This window comes from Magnolia sinica, chromosome 14 (assembly GCF_029962835.1).
Source record: "Magnolia sinica isolate HGM2019 chromosome 14, MsV1, whole genome shotgun sequence".
Lineage (NCBI taxonomy): Eukaryota > Viridiplantae > Streptophyta > Magnoliopsida > Magnoliales > Magnoliaceae > Magnolia > Magnolia sinica.
Genome location: NC_080586.1, coordinates 4,523,145 through 4,541,515, shown reverse-complemented (window position 1 = coordinate 4,541,515; position 18,371 = coordinate 4,523,145). Strand labels below are relative to the sequence as shown.

The window sequence follows — 18,371 nt, the reverse complement described above, 5'->3', positions numbered from 1 at the left end:
AAATAGACGGCTAAGAAGAGAAGCACGGCAAAGGGTAAATTCGACTTTAAAAAGTCCAACAATTTGTCACAGTCACCTTCTAATATATTCTATTTATTTGGGGGATGATACATCGACCGTTGGCCACAATAGAACAACGGTCTGGATCATCATAGAATAGTCCCAAATTCTCGAACTGAAAACCAGCTGCACGAAAACTCACGTCGCGTGTACGATAACATTGAAGGTGCTAAAGCCATTCGCGCGAGGATAGATGAAGAGTTGATGTGCGCACATGCGCAGGGGGGCACACATGTGAGATCAGAGCCATTGGACGCGGATTGCCTGCAGCCCTAAGCTCTGTGGGGGCTATTGTGATGTATGTTTTATATCCATTCCGTGCATCGGTTTCACCAGCTCATTTTCAAGACATGAGCCCAAACTTGAGGCAGATCCAAAACTCAAGTGGACCACACCATAGGAAAATACAAATATCAGTTGGATCCATATCTTCAGTGCCACTTAAGAAATTTTAATTCCATAATCACAACCATCCATTCACTTTAGTATATTTAGAATAGGCCACATCACAACCATGATATTTTGTATATCTACACCGTTAATTCGTTTTTTTTTTTCAGAAAAGTTTAGTAAAGTTGCTAAAAAAATTAGCATATCAAAATCTTAGGTGGACCACACCATAAGAAACAGTGATGATTGAACATACACCATTAAAAGCTTCCCAAGGCCCACTTTAAGCAGTTACGTCATGTTTATTTTCCATCCAAACCGTTGATAAGGTCAAACAGAAATCAATGAAGGGAAATTACAAAGATTAGCTTGATCCAAAACTTTTGGCCTACAAAAACCTTTTAATAGTTTTTCACAACTTTTTCCAGTGGTGTGGTCCATCAGAGATTTGGATCTACGTAAATATTTGGATAACGCCCTTAAATAAGCTGAGAAAACGGATGGACGGCGTGGATATGAAAAAAAATAAATAAATCATCAAGGTGGCCCCACGGGGTAAGGGTTACCCGGGTAAGGGCTAACCGGGTAAGTGGCCATTTCAAAGTCGGGCTCATTTAACCCATCCCACACACACGCTTCTCTTCGGCACGTGTGCCGCAATTCCTAGCTCGTGAATTTCTCCTCGCGCGAATCACCGCATCATTCCAATTCCTTTTGAAACACAGAGCATCCCCAAAAGAATTCTCGTCTAATCGGGAAAGAGATGTTGGGAAAAGATTCCCTTCTTCTTCGCCGCGCATCTCTCTTCTTTCTTCTCACACTACTGGTCTTTCCCTTCCCCGTCACTCAATCAAAATGCCAAAAATACCCCCGCATTTTCAACTTCGGCGACTCCAACTCCGACACTGGGGGCCTTGTAGCCGGCCTGGGCTTTCCCGTCAATCTGCCTAACGGCCGTTCCTTCTTCCGTCGATCCACCGGCCGTTTGTGTGACGGCCGTTTGGTCCTTGATTTCTTATGTAAGTTTGCTTTTTTCTAATTTCCAGTATTGCCCTTCTGCGCTTCTCTTAATGCCGATTTATCCTTGGTGGAATCGTGACAGATCTCGTTCTCGGAAATTTCTCGGTATATTTTCAAAATTTGAGGGTTTTCTCTCTCGGGAAAGTCTCGCAACAAATTAAAAATATTAATTAGATTTAATATTTGAATATCATTTTTATAACAATCTCCATAACTTTTTTGTTTTTTACTATTTTTCGAGTTAATGTCGCGATAAAAACGGACATTTTAAAATCTTCCGAGATTTTGGAAAATCTCGCGATAAGACCATTCGTCAGAATGCCCGGTGGGATCAGGTGCTCTGATTTTCTTTCGCCGCTTAAATTACTAAAGTGCCCCTGATGAGTGGAGGCGTGGTGGGAATGGAATTAATAAAAGGCAGACGGGAAGCCTCTGTTTTATGCTGCCCACGTCTGTGGGGCCCACCATGTTGTCCATGTGAGGTCCAGTCCATCTATCACGTTCTATCCTCGATGTTAGGACCTAAGGACAAAAATCACCAAGATCTACGACTCAGATGGGCCACATCACATGTAAGGGATGCCAACCGTAGGTTTTTGTGCGGGGACACTGTAGTATGTATCTTTCATCAAACCTTTCAATCAGTTGAAAGCCGATACAAAACTCAGGTGAGATACACCGTGTGAAATTATCGGTTCTGGGAGTAATTTTTATATTTTCCCCATTGGTGTGGCCCATATGAATTTTTAATCCGGCTTATATTTTGTATATCTGGTCCAAATAATGCTTCTCACCCGATGGACGGAGTGGATTTTACAAATACAACATGATGGATCCCACAGAGGTTGCTTGTCCTACGTGTTGCTTAGAACAGGTGGTTATTCCGTTTCCATAAAGGTAGGGGTAAGTTGGTCATTTGAGAACAAAAAGCTCCGTCGGGCTTAATGTGGTATTCGTCTTTCATCTGCTCCGTCCATCGTTTGATCCGTTCATGACTGGACGTGAATCCAAAAGTCAGGCAGATCCAGAACTCAGGTGGGCCGCACATGGGAAACAGTGGGGATGGGACTCGGATTGGGTAGTGACCTCTCCACTACGGTGGAAAAGCTCTGTGGGCCCCACTATGGTGTATGTGTTTTATCTACGCCATCCATCCGTTTTGCCAGCTCATTTTAAAGTATGAGCCGAGGAATGAGGCAGATCCAAAGCTGAAGTGGACCACACCACAGGAAACGGTGGGATTGAATGCCTACCATTGAAAACTTCTCTGTGACCACGTAAGTTTTCAAGGGTAGGCGTTCAATCCCCACTGTTGCCTATGGTTTGGTCCACTTGAGCTTTGGATCTAAGACGGATGGACGGCGTGGATAAAACACATGCGTCATGGTGGGCCACATAGCTTTTCCACCACCGACTTGGGTAGTGGAGGGGTCCCTACCCAATCCGAGTCAGTCGGGATGGGGATGCTCACCTTTGAAATCTTCCCAGGCCATAACCAAGTTTTAGATCAGGATGGTATTCGTGATTTCCCTTTATCCTGGTGGGACCCACCTTATGAACGGATTGGATGGGATATAAATATCATGGTGGGTCCCAGGAAGGTTTCAATGGTGGCCGTTCCATCCCCACTGACCATGGCGGTTTGGCCCACTTGAGTTTTGGATCCGCCTCATTTTTCAGTAAGCGTCCTATCTGATGAAACTGATGGACGGAGTGGCGGCATCACGTTGGGGCCCACGGTACTTTTTTGCAGGAGCATGGACCACCCAACTTCGAGAAATTACCTGGGAGATCTCTCTCCCTTTCTTTCTCTATTTCTTTATTTTTTTTTATATATTTTTGTCATAGACCATTTACAGTGCGGTCCATAATATCAATGGATTGGATTACCACGTAGAGATGGTATTAAAAAACATTTATGTTATTGCAGCAACAGCGACGGTGGTGCCTGTTACGCCATATAGGCCATAATTCCTCATTTGAAAAAGAAGTCCCACAATGAACCTGGCCGGTATGGGGCCATAACAGACTGACGTGGCACATAATGGGCCAATATGGGCCCAATATATACAGGATCGTAACGGCCATTACAGTCACAAACAGATCTGGGGCCCAATATACACGATCATTACGGTCACAAACCGATATGGGGCCTAACATATACAGCATCGTAATGGCCGTTACGGTCACAAACCGATATGGGCGCTTATCAGGCCAATATGGGGTGATACATTTTTTCCTTGAAAATTTTCTTATCTGTCATGGGGCCGTCACAGCCCACATCATAACAGTGATAAGGCAGGCTGTTACAACCACTGTTACCGTTATTTAATACCATGGGCCCACTTCAATAAACTAAGAGCCCATTCGCTGACTATGTGACCCACTCAGATGGGCACCTCTGTAAGAACTGTAAACGCAATCCTGTAAATCCATCTCTCTACAGCACACATGGTAGGGGAATCAACGAAGCGGGTCTGCCCATGTGGAGCATCCTAGCATGGATGGTGTTATGTCTCAAAAATTAAAAAAGCAGTTAAGGAACAAATATGAAGTGGGATGAAGTGTAGAACAACTTATGGGTAAGACTTTCTCGTAGATTTATTTTTAAAACGTAAGCCATCCATCCTGGTGCTTGTATATGTGTGGCCCAATCCATACATCACCCTGCCACATGTACTGTGGAGATATGGCTCTATCATATGCCGGTTCATCCAGATGTCAACTGCTAGTTGCAAGATTCTCTTGTAACACTAGCACGGCCCAATGAAAAAGCGCCATGTGCACTGGTAAGAAGTGAGGCAGGTGGTGAAAAGCAAAGATTCTTCTATGGAAATTATGTTTTTGCCTTTTCACTGATGACACTTTTTCATTGGGCATGTCAGGGGTTAGGGGAGATTTATGTGACTCTTGGTTATAGGTAGTGTTCGAAGTATCGGTATCGCTATAAATTTCGCTGGCCGGGGAATATATAAAAACAATATCGATATCGCCGATAATATCGTTAATAATCGAAAATGCGGGAAAACATGAAAAAATTGGTAGAATTTTCAGTGAAACTTCAGGAGATGCTAAATTACACATATTTGCATAGTTATGAATAAAAAGTTTGCAAAAAGAATGTATACACAGTAAGTTTTCATCTAATGGGGGCTTAAAAGCATGTGTTGTCGTAAGAAATAGTCTAATCATTCCATAAATACCATCTAACAATCCAATCATCCGTCAATATTGTAGAATATTAACAACTCGTGATATTTTGCCAAAAAATCATCAACAACTAGAAAGGAAATGAAAAATTGTGGTCTTGATATCGCGCATGTTACGATAACAATAATATTGAGTTATTATCAATATTAGCAATGACAAATTGAAAACTACATACAACCACGTGCTCATTAAAAAATTGAAATAAAATTTGTTTTAATAAACAAACTTTCTGTGATATCTCTACGTTGGCGATATTATTGAAATTTCGCCGATACACTTGTGATGTAAGCGTTACCTAGAATTTACGTAGTCGAAAATATTGACGATATCGATACATTGGCAATATAAGCGACGCCTAGAATTGACACAATTGAAAATATTGGCAACATCGATATGTTGGCAGTACTTAGTGATACATTATTGATGCCTGGAATTTCTAATACTACCGGTGTTATCGGTATCGTTACCAATGTTATTGGTATCGCCAAGCTGGAGATAACGATAATATCGGAGATAATTCAAACAATGGTTATAGGCAATTTGCTGTACAAGGGATTCATGTCTGGGCGCCATACCTGATTCCAACATGTTTTCCGTTGATGAAGATGGCTGGAGAAGAATGTGTGCAGCCCCGGTGGTGCTTTCGCTCCATTACACCCTTTGTTCTATGGGGCTATTTTCACTTGAATAGGTTCTTCATATAGGTCTTGAAAGGTGGTGGAGAAAACCTTACTCATCACCAGAATTCTCTCCACACCAGTCCTGTGGGCCCCACCTAAACAGCTCATTCCATTCTCCGGATGGCGAATGTCATGGGTGGCCCATTAATTTCTAACAGCACCTTCTTTCCCCTGACATGTCTCTTGTTTAGGAAGTTGGTACTATGAAAACGATAGGTCCGACCATGAAGAATGCCCTTCTCAAAGATCACACCGATCCATTCTCTTGGTGGGTCACACCTATATTTTGAGTCAGACTGCTAGTCATCCATTGATTCCAACAGTGTGGCCCACCTGAAGAGCGGAATGGCCTGGTTTTTTGTTTGAGGTGGTCTTCATGGTGAGGCCTACCATTTTGATGGTATTGCTATCCTAGAGAAGTGCCAGGTTGCGGGAAAGATGGTACTGTAGCAATAGTTTTGGTGCCTTGGCTCTGGGTGATTAGTTCTCTGCTTCTCTTCATGTTGCAATGTCAATAGCGGTCTTGCCATAGTTGAATAGTTGATGTGAATGCCTCTTTAAAACCTCATTGTGATGGGCAGATCAACATTGTCTGGCCCAAAAAATCAGGATGGTTAGCTGGTGTTACACGTGTACTATATAGACTATTGGCTCTAGCCGCCCATTTTTCTCATGCACAAGTGCCCACTTTTTGAATGGACCAGCTTCTCTTTTTGGCAAGGGAGCCTTCATGGTGCGCCCCAGCTGATTATTGTCCTGTATCTTGCACAAGCCGGCCCATGTGCCACAAAAATCTCTAACGAGCATGGCACATGTGGGAGATCCGGATTGTGGAATCCTAAATAGAAGACATGGTGGGTGTTGGCAATTTAGGTAACATCAGGCATGACACAATGTTTTCCATCCTTCTGACTAAAGATCGCGAATTATTGCACTTGCTGGTGTTATTTTTTGTTAATAACATAGTGGCTTTTTGCAGGTGAAAGTTTGAACACAAACTATTTGAGCCCATACCTTGACTCTTTGGGTTCGAATTTCTCAAATGGAGTGAATTTTGCTGTAATTGGTTCATCTACTCAGCCTACATTTGTTCCCTTTAACTTGAATGTTCAAGTGCTTCAATTCCTTCATTTCAAAGCTCGCACCCTCGAAATTTTCAAAGGTATGACTTGTTGACTTCTTCTGAGCAAAATTAATTCCAAAAATAAATTGTTATTTTTTAGAAAGTAACTGTTTTTATTTGTGGTGACTTTTTGAAAAGATTCCAAGTGGCTTAGTGGTCAGAAGGGGAATTTTTACCACAAGAGACCTTGGTTCATATCCCCACAAGGAGCTTGAGGGGCCTTATAATTTTGTCAAATGGTTCGGATCTGCTTGAGCCTTGGTGCAAGCAACCAGATGTGAATACGGGTTTAGCAAGAGGTTCAACCACCTAGTTCATAGGATGCGATTTGGGAGTCCAGCTATGGTGTCTGTTGGGTGCCTAACATGTGGCATAAAAGTCACGTCAATCGGGCTGACACGGATCTTAGGCTACAGTGACATGGTGGATAACTACCAGTGTTAAAAGCAATACAAAAATAATTTGTCCCCATCCCAAAGAAATGTTTTGATAATTGCCATGTGACAAGTTATGTCCTATAACATGACATACTAGCTAGGATGACAATCAATATGTGAAGTATGAATTTCCTAAACGGGCACATGAGCATCTCTCCAGGAAAGACAGAGTGTCCATCATCCTCGTCATCAGCCTCACATCCCATAGATTAGGACCGTGGCCGAACCCCCTTGTGGGCCCCACTTCAAATGGGTTCCACTTCACACGAGCCACCCGCCTCACACGGGTTGCCTACCCCAAGTGTGCCCTTGCATCCCACAGGCCACCCCACTCGAGCCTGGTGTGAAAATGCCCATGCATTAATCACCCCCAGTGAGGAGTCTCGAACATGAGATCTCCTACTTTGATATAACTTTGATGCAGGACAATTAACCGCTTGCTTTAAAAGCTCGAACGGATAGAGCATGGCAAATTCATCCCTTTATCTCATAGCCCAAGCCCCACATCCCATGGGTTAGTACTTCGACAGAACCCCCCTTGTGGGCCCCACTTCACATGGGTTTCACTTCACATGAGCCACCCGCCTCACACAGGTGGGGCCCACCTCACACGGGCCGCCTACCCCGAGTGTGCCCCTGCATCCCACAGGCTACCCCACTCGAGCCCAGTGTGAAAATGTCCCTACATTACCATAGGTCATCAAGTCTTTTCTTACCACCACTACCCACATCCTTTTAGGCTTTCCCCTTGCCCTTGTAGAGCCTTCACATGTGCGAAGTCACCCCTTCTAACTGACATAGTTCAAAGCATCCAAGTTTATTTTCCCTGCATCCCACAGGCCACCCCACTCAAGCCCAGTGTGAAAATGCCCCCACATTACCATAGGTCATCAAGTCTTTTCTTACCACCACCACCCACATCCTTTTGGGCTTTCCCCTTGCCCTTGTAGAGCCTTCATATGTGCCAAGTCACCCCTTCTCACTGACAGAGTTCTTGGTCTTTATTGCATATGACCAAAGCATCCAAGTTTATTTTCCCTCATCTTATTACATGGTAGTGCTACTTGTAAGTTTCCTCGAATTCATTCATTTTTATCTCCATCCTTCCTTGTCTTACCACTCATCCATCTCAACATTCTCATTTCAACTATGCTCATCCTATGAACATGTTGTTCCTTAACTGCCCAACATTTTGTCCCATAAAGTATGGTTTGTCTTATAGCTATCCTATAAAATTTCCCTTCCAGTTTGAGTGGTATGTGACAATTACATAAAACTAAAAAGGCACATCTCCACTCTACCTTGCTTGAAATCTATTAGCAACATCATTCTCAATGTCTCCACTCTCATGAATTATCAACACGAGATCGAAAGTGGTTATTTTGGGAAACTTCTTGGTCGACAATCTTAACCAGTTCTTCATTTGCACTCCATACACTTTTAGTCCGACTAATTTTAAATCCTTTTAGATTTTGAAGCACTGCTCTATAAATTTAACTTTGTGTTTATGCTCTCCCCTGTCTTGTCTATCAAAACTATGTCATCTACAAACAACATACAACATGGGATCTCTTCCCGCAAATGCCTCATTATCTTGTCCATAACCAATGAGAAATAGGTATAGGACCAATGTTGACCTCTATTGCAATCCTATAGTAATTGGGAACTCACTTCTCTCCACTAGTGGTCCTCACGTTTGTTACTGTTCTCTCATACACATCCTTGATCATGTCAATATATTCTCTTAAAATGCATTTCTTTCCTAGCACCCACTAGATGAACTCTCTAGAGAGCCTATCTTATGTTTTCTCTAAGTCAATAAAGGCCATGGGGGGATCCATCATCCTCTCCCTATATTTCTCCATCAATATCTAAGTAGGAAAACAACCTCAATGGTAGACCTCCCTGGCATGAAATCAAACTGATTTTTTGATACATTTGTCTCATGCCTTAGTTTTTACTCAATCATTTTCTACCAAAATGCCATAGTATGGCTCACAAGTTCAATCCCACGATAGTTAGTGTAGCTCTATGTGTCTCCTTTATTCTTGTAAATAGGTACTATGGTACTTTTCCTCCAGTTGTTTGGCATTTTCTTTGACCTTACAATCTTGTTGAACAACTTTTTCATCCCTTCCAAACCTCTATTGCTATACCATCCAGTCTGATGGCCTTTCCTATATTCATCTTTCTCAAAGCTTCTTTAACTCTAGGTATCCTAACAGTACGAAAGTATGTATGGACTCCGATGTTATTTGAGTTTATGGTTCCTTCTATCGCTATGCTCTCAGAGTAATTCTCATTCAACAAGTTCTGAAAACAGCTTCTCTACCTTTCATTATCTCATTGTCTTGGACTATTAATCATTCTTAATGCATCTAACATTATTTGGGTTTCTCCCCTCATTATGGCAAGTTTGGAAACATAACGTCCATATAGAATCTATAAATCGAGGACACATTGTTCAGGAGAATTCATTCGGAATAAATAAATCCCTTATTCATCTATCCTACTCATTTGTACCCATTTCTGCCCCCTTCAAATATCCACTTGAGAGAGAGAGAGAGAGTTTTCTAGGATGTCGATTCAACACTTATAGGTGCAATCTTGGTGTTGAAATCCAATTTGTGAGTCCATTGTATCCTAGAGACAATTTTCCATTTTCCTGCTTTTCCTCATGCTAAAAGTTTCCAAAGAGAAGTTTGGAAAATCAAGATTTGAACCCACAAATCTGTCACTTTCCTTAATCTATTTATAAATATATCGACTATTAAACCAAAGTTTGAACCGACAAATCTGTCACTTTCCTTCTATCATAAGCTTCTCATTCCCTCCATCGCATACCACCTTTCTTTTAAAACATGGCTGCGACATTAAAATATCAGTTAGTACTTGCAAAAGCAGTATTTTGCTTTTCTTGTTCCATATATCCTTGCTCTTGTTGAACCAGCTACATGTGAGTTTAACTATTTATATTTACATCATTTGTTAAAAAATTGCCCCTACCCATTAGATTGCAAACTTGCAACTTTATTTGTACAGTTTCTTATTAAATCCCTCTTCCACCAAACTGTAAAATAGTGATTATATTTTTCTACTTGTTCCACATTTGTTGATTTCATGTATCTCGGGGATCTCTCTAATCTTAAAAGTTGAATTCGAAAGTACTTCTAATTTCTATTTCAGGGTCAAGACATTTAATTGATTATGATGGGTTCCATAATGCACTTTACGTATTCGACATTGGACAAAACGATCTCTCTAATGCCTTCTCTGCACACTTATCTTATACACAAGTCGCTGAAAGAATCCCATCAATGCTTGGAGAAATCAAAGATGCAGTTAAGGTGAGTTTGGTTTTCCTAGATATTTATGTCTGTATCTATTATATTCTTCAATACACACATGTGCGCGCACAGGCACATGTTTGGTTCTATTATTTTCCCAATTAAGTTTATGGTGATCATTTGTATTTCATTCATTAGTTTGTCCCTTAAAAAAGAATTCAATGGTTTTTTTCTTAAGACCAAAACAGATCATGTTTCAGCTAGTTTCCATGACTTCCCTATTGAATTAATGTTGTTTTAGGAAGTTGGGAAACATGAGAAGATGTTTTGGGCAGCAGCCAAAGGAAGTCGAAGAACATGGTATTCCTGTTCTAGTTAGTTCACTGAAATTATGACTTGAAAGACCATGGAATTATCATGTTATAGACCGTTAATGGAAGTGATACGTATGTTAGTTTCTTCTGTTGCTTAGATTTGGATAGAATAGTTGGATGTTATTCACTGAATTAGGCATTCCCCTTGATTCGTTAACGTTGAGCAGCTGAACCTGAGATAAGAAGATAAAAAAATATATACATATAAAATAAGCTTCTCATTAGCTTTAGGAATTGCACTAGCCAATCATAATCTTATCATACAAATAGTCCCTCGTGCATATTGAAATTTCTGATGGGATTTCGAACTTGATTCCCAAAGAAAGCCGTATTACCCAAAGGGCAGCGGCAGCAGTGTTCCAAGTGCTGTCGCTAGATTGAGATAGATGGAAAAGGCATGAGGGTAGGAGGATAGCAGAAGATGGGGTTGTGAGAGGGGTTGGCAGGAGAGATGGAACTGACTGAGGGCCAAGTAGGGGCCTGACGTAATCGTAGGAAGGGCTGTCGGGGATGGAAAAAGAGGAGGGAAGAAGGCAGGTGGAAAACGGTCGCGGAGCTTGCCGCCGCATATGTAGAAAAAGAGGGGGCGGGGAAGGAAGAACAACCATTTGACTTTGGCACATGACGTGGCGTGTTTGGCTAGGTAACACAATGGAATGTATTAGACTGAAAATCCTTTCCTAATTCCTCGTGTTTCTTATCTAGTCTACTTAAAGAATCTACAAGTTATTCTTCTTGCATAATCTAGAAATCAAACTAGACTACGCGAGTTGGTAGAGGAACTAGATCCACTGATGCAAGTGAGGAGGCTAACATCATTTTGGTACATATGTCTCAGGAAGACACATTGATTGAAATTGGAAAGGGTTGGGATGTCGAGGATGAAAGTCTGTGCGGAAGAGTGGGCCCTTAGGGTTCGACGGTCTACATGATATGAGACCTTCACAAAGTCGAGGATGAATGGTTCAGGTCTAGCGGTCCACCTAACCACTACTGGAGCAGATGTGTCTAATCTCCCCTCTAATTCTATGGTATAGATGGCTTCGGATTACGATCTATGGCTTAGATCGTTTAAGGGACAGGCTAGATGGACAATATTAATCTCTCAAATTTCTTCGTGTACTCTCTTTGTTTCTTAATATGATTTTCATGAGAGGACCTCTTCCCATTTATAGGGAAGGACTGGGAGTTTGGATGAGACCAGAGATTATATGGTCTTATCTTTATCTGATAGAGAGAAAATTGAATTTTTTTATTTTTATTTTATTTTTAAGAGTAGGCTAAACCTTGTGGGACCCACCCACTAGTGATTGCCCACAAGTGGGCCCCATGGGCCTATGTCCAACAAAGGAAAACTTCACATTGAGGAGAAGCCCAGGTGTTAAAGAGTTCCTGATCTAGAAGCTTCGTAAGTCATCTTGGAGATGATGAATTCTCGTTAGTACAGTTGCTAATGCTTTAGTTGCTTTGGCAGCTTCTTGCCCGGTCCACTAGTCAGACCTGCTTGGTTCCTTGGTTGGACCCTTGTGGGGCAAACCATGAGCCACCTATTGGCAGGGCTTGGAAAAGCCGTAAGGCCCCCTTCACTGAATTGATTCATGCATGTCCAAACCAGTTAGCTCATTTTTTCCTTTACGAGATCTCAGCTTCGAAATTGTTGGAGAGTGCCTCGTCTCCTCTTGTCGGGTGCTGGCCTCAACGGTAATGGGACTACTTCCTAAAAGATCATTTTATCCAAGCCGCCACCCCCCCACCCCCCAACACACACACACACAACCCGACACATTGCGACACCTCATTTCCTTGTCTTGCTTTTGGTAAAGCTTCTACTTTGCCTGCTTCTCTCGCACTTGCTTGCATGAAGTTGCATATTTGTTGCTAGGTCCAAAAGTTTCCATCAAAGCGAAAGTGATCAAACAGAAAATCCTGCATATTGAGTCTGATATCTGTTCTAAGTGCCCCAGTGGGACAACTCATTCGCTTCAAGGAAGCATCTGCCACCTCATCCAGTCTTTGTAACGATGGTGATACCTTGGGCTAGACAGAGAAGGAATGGCTGATTTGGGAATGAGAAGGTCAATCCACCAAACAAAACTGTGGCCCATGTACTCGTTTGTAGGATATAGCTACTGCAACTCTGCTATACAGAGCTTCCTGGCAAGACATTGCTAGCTCAGCTCTCTCTGACACCCTTTCCTTTAAGCTACAGAGAATCTAATTTGCCACTAGCATGAGCGTACATTTTTCAGCTTCAAAACTACACCCTAATGCTCACCACCATCACTTCGCTCATGGAAGCACTTGCTCCCTCACTCTCCAAAAACACACATACAACTATCAAAATTGAAGAAGCTTAAAACTAGAAGCGACTTTTCAAGTCTACAAATCTTTGCCAGAAGCTTTGCTTCCTCTTTTAGTCTCTGTAGTCAACATTTGACAATCCCCTATGCATTTCATTCCTTTTGGAAAGGAAAATAAGAAGAAGAAGAAGAAGAAGAAGAAGAAGCTTACCCCTCCATAAGTCTACTATTGTTGTGTTGAATTGTGTTTTTGTGGAAAATAGATTGAAAGAGCTTAGTTGCTCGGTGGTGGGTTTGTGTTCCAAGGGCAACCATAAGGGGCGTTTGGCGCATGATATTAGATGCGATTGGGTGAGATGGAATTGCATTTGGGATCGAGAAAATTCCATCTGGCATTTGGAAAGGATGGGAAGGGTTGGGATTAGGTGGGATAGAATTGCATTTGGTTCCATGCGGGATTTCCATGGATTTTGAAATCCACCACAAATGTGGGTCCCACATTGATACATGTGTTTTATCCATGCTGTCCATCCATATACGCCCTTTACATGTGACATTATGGTTATATACGTGTACAAATGACCGATATCCGTTGTGAATTTGGTTCGTTGATTACAATTCCATGGTCCACCAAATGGATTTTGCTTGGGGTCTGTTTAATTTTTTGGCTCAACTGTAATTACCATGTAAATGGGTAATAATTATTTACCTAGGTAATTACCGAATATTTCCCAATGTAGATGTGACAACTTACTTTTTTAACACTTAAATCGAAAATTTTATGAAATCAATATGGGGCCCGTTGTGATGTATGTGACCTATCCACACCACTCATTTTTTATGTCAGCTAAATTTAAGGCATGTGCAAAAAAAATGAGGCAGATCCAAAGCTCAAGTGGACCACACCATAGGAAACGGCGGGAATTGAATGCCTACCGTTAAAAACTTCTTGGGGCCCTTAAAAGTTTTGGATCAAGCTGATATTTTTGTTTTTCCCTTATCCATGTCCGTGTGACCCAATGAACGGATTAGATGATGGAAAAAAACCTCAATGTTGGCCCAATGAAGGAAACAAATTTCAATGGTGGATGAATTAAGGTCATTGTTTCCTTTCATGTGGGCCATTTGAGCATTGGATTTGCTCGTTTTTTGTCTCATGCCCCAAAATGTTCTAATAAAATAGATGGATGGTGTAGATATATCATTTACATTACAGTGGGGTCCACAGATTTAAGTCAACACTTTTGCATCAATTTTCGAGGTGGAATTACTCTCACATTTTCAAACAAGGTGAAAAAGCAGTAATTACTTATTTACTGGGATTTACATGTATCATGGAAAATCAAACAGGCCCTTAATCTAGTGTTTTTCCCATAGCAAAAATTGTATCCCAAACATGGGGATTCGATGGCCAAAATACCATCATGGTATTTTTAGACATGCAATCATTGTGCAATAATGGTGTTAATTCCATACCATTTAATCCCACGGATCAAACAGACCATGGAAAATCAAATAGTATGGAAATCCAGAGGCTGGGGCAGACCATTAGAATCTCTTTCTGCCAAGTTCACATGGTTCTTGCAAGTGGGATGGCAGGATAAGGCTTGTTGCGACATGGTGTGTCTTGGCAAGATTCCGATTGGGATAAGTAGTGGGCTTGGATAAGGCTTGTTGCGACATGGTGTGTCTTGGCAAGATTCCGATAGGGATAAGTAATGTGCTTTCTTTCTTTGATTTAGAGCCTATCATATTCTTTCTTCTCTTCCGAACCTATCTTGTTAAATGAAAACTAAAGCTTGCCATCACCTTCTATGAATATAGACGGGTGTGAGGTGTCTCAATGATATGACAGTGCTTCCTTTTGACGAACCATTCTGCTGAAGTGTATGCGGACAGGAGGGGCTTCTTGAAGAAAGTGCTGACATCTGTAGGGAGTAAGGACTCAACCAAACATGGAGAAACTTGATCTGGCAATGTATATCCACTGCCCATTACTCACGTCTAATTAAATCCAGTTGCTGGATAGATACCTTTAGCAGCTAATCCTCTTGATAGCAGCTATCCTCGTGAGAGTATGTTAGTAGTATCTAAATGTGCAAATGTCTAGAAATAATATATTGAGAAATTGAGTTTGACAAGTCACAACCTTGAAAAATAGGATACTTATTATTATTACTTTTAAAATTGAGAAATCTTGTGAGTATTTCGATCATTTCATTAAAAACCCAACTTGTTAGTGTGCAGAATATGTATGATTATGATTATCTGAATCATTTCAGGAGACCCTAGTTCCCATGGAATCTAAGAAGTCATCTGTGTTGTTTGATTCAAGTGCAGACTATATACAAAGAGGGTGGAAGGAGTTTCTGGATACACAATACTGGTCCCTTGGGCTGTTTGCCACAAAAACTTTCCTTATTTAACAAAGATAACAGAGATCTTGATTCAAATGGATGCCTTCAAACCTTCAACGATGCTGCAAAAAGTTTCAATGGTGGATTACGTGCACTCTGTGAAGAAATGAGATCTGAGTTAAAGAATGCCACGATTGTTTATGTAGATATCTACGCCATCAAGTACGATCTTTTCGCCAATTCTACCAAATATGGTGAGTTCCAAAATCTGAATTGTGAATTCAAGGCCGAAATTTCCTCATCTTTTGTGTTGTTTATTCTCCACCTAATGTATAGACTTTTGCAAAATCGATCTTGGATTTTCAACTGTATTTGAAATCAAATTCAAATTCATGAATCTGTCACTCTATTGAATCTAGCTATCTCTGGATGTTCCGGTCCCGAAATAGTAGGTGCACCGTGCACTTGGCTGTTCCCCCAGATCACCAACAGGGTGGATATTTTGGCAGAACAGATGGCGGGGATTTCAGTGACGGAATATGGGTTCCATTTACTCTCTTTTCCACCTCAAACCATTATTGTTTGGATCCTAACTCAGATAGAAATGCTCCCCACCCGCCAACTCTTTAGGGTCATCCAAATTCAGGACCTCACTTTCTACTTATAGACGTGGACTTTTAAATCCGCACCTGATTTGGGATGCAAACATTTTAGTATACGAAAAGAGGGTTGTTTTGAATTTCAGCCTGGTGTACTGATATGCCATTTTCCTTTGTAGGTTTCAGGAATCCATTAGTGTCATGTTGCGGCATTGGTGGACCTCCATACAATTATAACATTAACGTAACATGTGGCCAGACAGGCTACCAAGTCTGCAGCGACGGATCACGATATGTGAGCTGGGATGGAGTGCATTACTCGGAAGCTGCCAATGCGGTAATCGCATCCAAAATCCTTTCTATGCAGTACTCTGAACCCCGATATAAGTTTGACTACTTTTGCCACACTTGAAAATGCATCATCTTAGTATGTTTGAGTGGTATGTAGTTGGTTATTCATGCATGTTCCATCTGATACTTACCTTGATAGTTTCCCAGCATCATTAGTTCGATGCCATGGCCCCAGTAACAGAAGCTGCTGATGTCTTTAGTAGTAAACCTGCAATAATCTTTTTTGTTGGTTTTGGTTTGTGTTATCTTGAGAGATTTCTGCAACAGCCAGTGTTAAAGACTGGTCTCGGTTTAGTGCTTGTGTTAGCTTGAGAGATTTCTGCAACAGCCAGTGTTAAAGACTGGGAATGGTTTAGTGTTCTTGTTAGCTTGAGAGATTTCTGCACTAGCAAATGTTAAAGACTGGACTTTTATGTGGAATTGGTGGTGGCCAGTCATTTAGGACTGCGTCGATATCTTTCAACGGATTGTTTGGACTACGCCATTGCGACCTTACTGGACCTCTTTAATGACTCAAAGAAAGATTATTATTATTATTATTTTAATGCCAACCAAAATTCATAACCACAAGGGTCTGTTTGGGCTGCTGAAGAGTATCATGGTCTAATCAGGCTTGGGAGTTGGGAATATTTACTGACATTTCATACAATGACAAGCTTGATAAAGGGGTTGTTTGGATGCAAGCAAAGTTGTGTTGGTACAGTTTTCATGGCCCAAGTGCTCCCCCAAAGGTAGACCATGCAGCACTCGATTCACGGTCCCATTGTAAGCAATTCAGCCTGTTCCCCCAAACGATTTATAGCCTCATTGCAAACATGTCAAACTGTCCCCCAAGTGCTATGAATTGAAACTCATGAAAATGCAAGTGAGACAAGTGAATGGGTGTAAACAAGGGCTTCTGCACCTTCGATAGACCTTCAAATCTTCACATAGATTATTACTCTTAGATACTAAGGGGTCCACGTTCATAACCGGTGGAGAGGATAGATGTCAAAGGGGACCAGATAAACAGTGTAGTGTTGGAGTTGATTTGTTTGAGAGTTCTTTTGATTTTTTGTTGATGATTTGATGATTCTAGTTCAATATACTCATTCACTATTTATAGATTTTTTAGCGGCATCGTGAGAATAATTGCTGCTTATGTGGCGATGTTGAATACCACTAGTTATAAGCGTGACGATTGCCTTTAGTCATTTATGCTTTGCCATTCGTCGAATGCGTCATTATCAAAACAGTTAGTTATCGATCATACCCCGATGTTGACATATCCTTAATGGTTCATTGTCCTAATCAACGAGTTACATATGCAGTGCGACTCCTAGAGACCCAATCACCGATAAGCTGGCCTTCGTATATCAAGCGCATGGCATAAAGATCTTGTGCCTGCCACATGGCTGCATCTGCATTGTTAGATTCATCGCTGTCAAATCTTGCCCAGGCAACATAGTGGGATTTGATTGATGAGCCTAGTTGGGCATGTACTAAACCGAACAACTTCAAACATGTTTTGCATGGACCTTATCTCTTACAAGGGCATCATAATGCAAATTGGCTATGGATTGCATCCTACCTCAATTTAAACCCAACCCTAGTAAGGGCTTTGTGGGGCTTGCCATGATGTGTGTTTTATCAATGCTACCCATCCATTTCGGCAAACCATTTTAACCAAACGTGCCCAAAAAAGAGGCAAATTCAAGGGTGAAGCGGACTACACCATCCTTGAAACCTTCCTACGGCTCATCATGACACCCAACCTATTTATAGGGTCACATGGTTATCGAGGAAGGGAAAGCACAAATATAAGTTTAATCAAAACTTCCGTGGGGACCATAGGAAGTTTTTAATGGTGGTTGTTCAATCCCCTGTGTGGACCACTTGAGCCTTTGATTTGCAACAATTTCGCGCAGACATACCTGAAAATGATAGGCAAAATAGGCTAACAACGCTGATTGTAGTGGGTCCATAAAGCCCTTGCCACCGCCAAATTCATTTGTTACCAACGACCCCCACCATAGGGAATAAACTATATATATATAATTAATAAAATCATAGATACAAAAAATAAGGCGTGTTGAAATACAATAGAATAGACTAATGCAATGATCAAAATATTAGCACATCCGCCCGACTAACCCGGCCAACCCTGCTTGGGTTGAGAATTCTCAACCAGGTTGGGTTTGGTT

At 41.4% G+C, this 18,371-nt stretch overlaps 1 protein-coding gene across 1 annotated transcript; it reads left to right on the top strand.

Moving 5' to 3' along the window:
- The first annotated feature begins 1,130 nt into the window (after positions 1-1,130).
- On the top strand, positions 1,131-16,433 carry LOC131225544 (GDSL esterase/lipase At1g09390). The gene is made up of 5 exons (XM_058221081.1): positions 1,131-1,469; positions 6,340-6,522; positions 10,107-10,267; positions 15,222-15,492; positions 16,017-16,433. The coding sequence occupies exons 1-5, from the start codon at positions 1,214-1,216 to the stop codon at positions 16,247-16,249; spliced, it is 1,104 nt and encodes a 367-aa protein (XP_058077064.1). The 5' UTR covers positions 1,131-1,213; the 3' UTR covers positions 16,250-16,433.
- The last annotated feature ends 1,938 nt before the right edge of the window (positions 16,434-18,371 follow it).

Bases quoted from the DNA above. Each gene is read 5' to 3' on its own strand.
- LOC131225544 (XM_058221081.1), top strand. From the start codon at position 1,214: ATGTTGGGAAAAGATTCCCTTCTTCTTCGCCGCGCATCTCTCTTCTTT. The intron at 1,470-6,339 runs GTAAGTTTGCTT...GGCTTTTTGCAG, and splicing joins TTTGGTCCTTGATTTCTTAT to GTGAAAGTTTGAACACAAAC. The intron at 10,268-15,221 runs GTGAGTTTGGTT...ATTCAAGTGCAG, and splicing joins AAATCAAAGATGCAGTTAAG to ACTATATACAAAGAGGGTGG.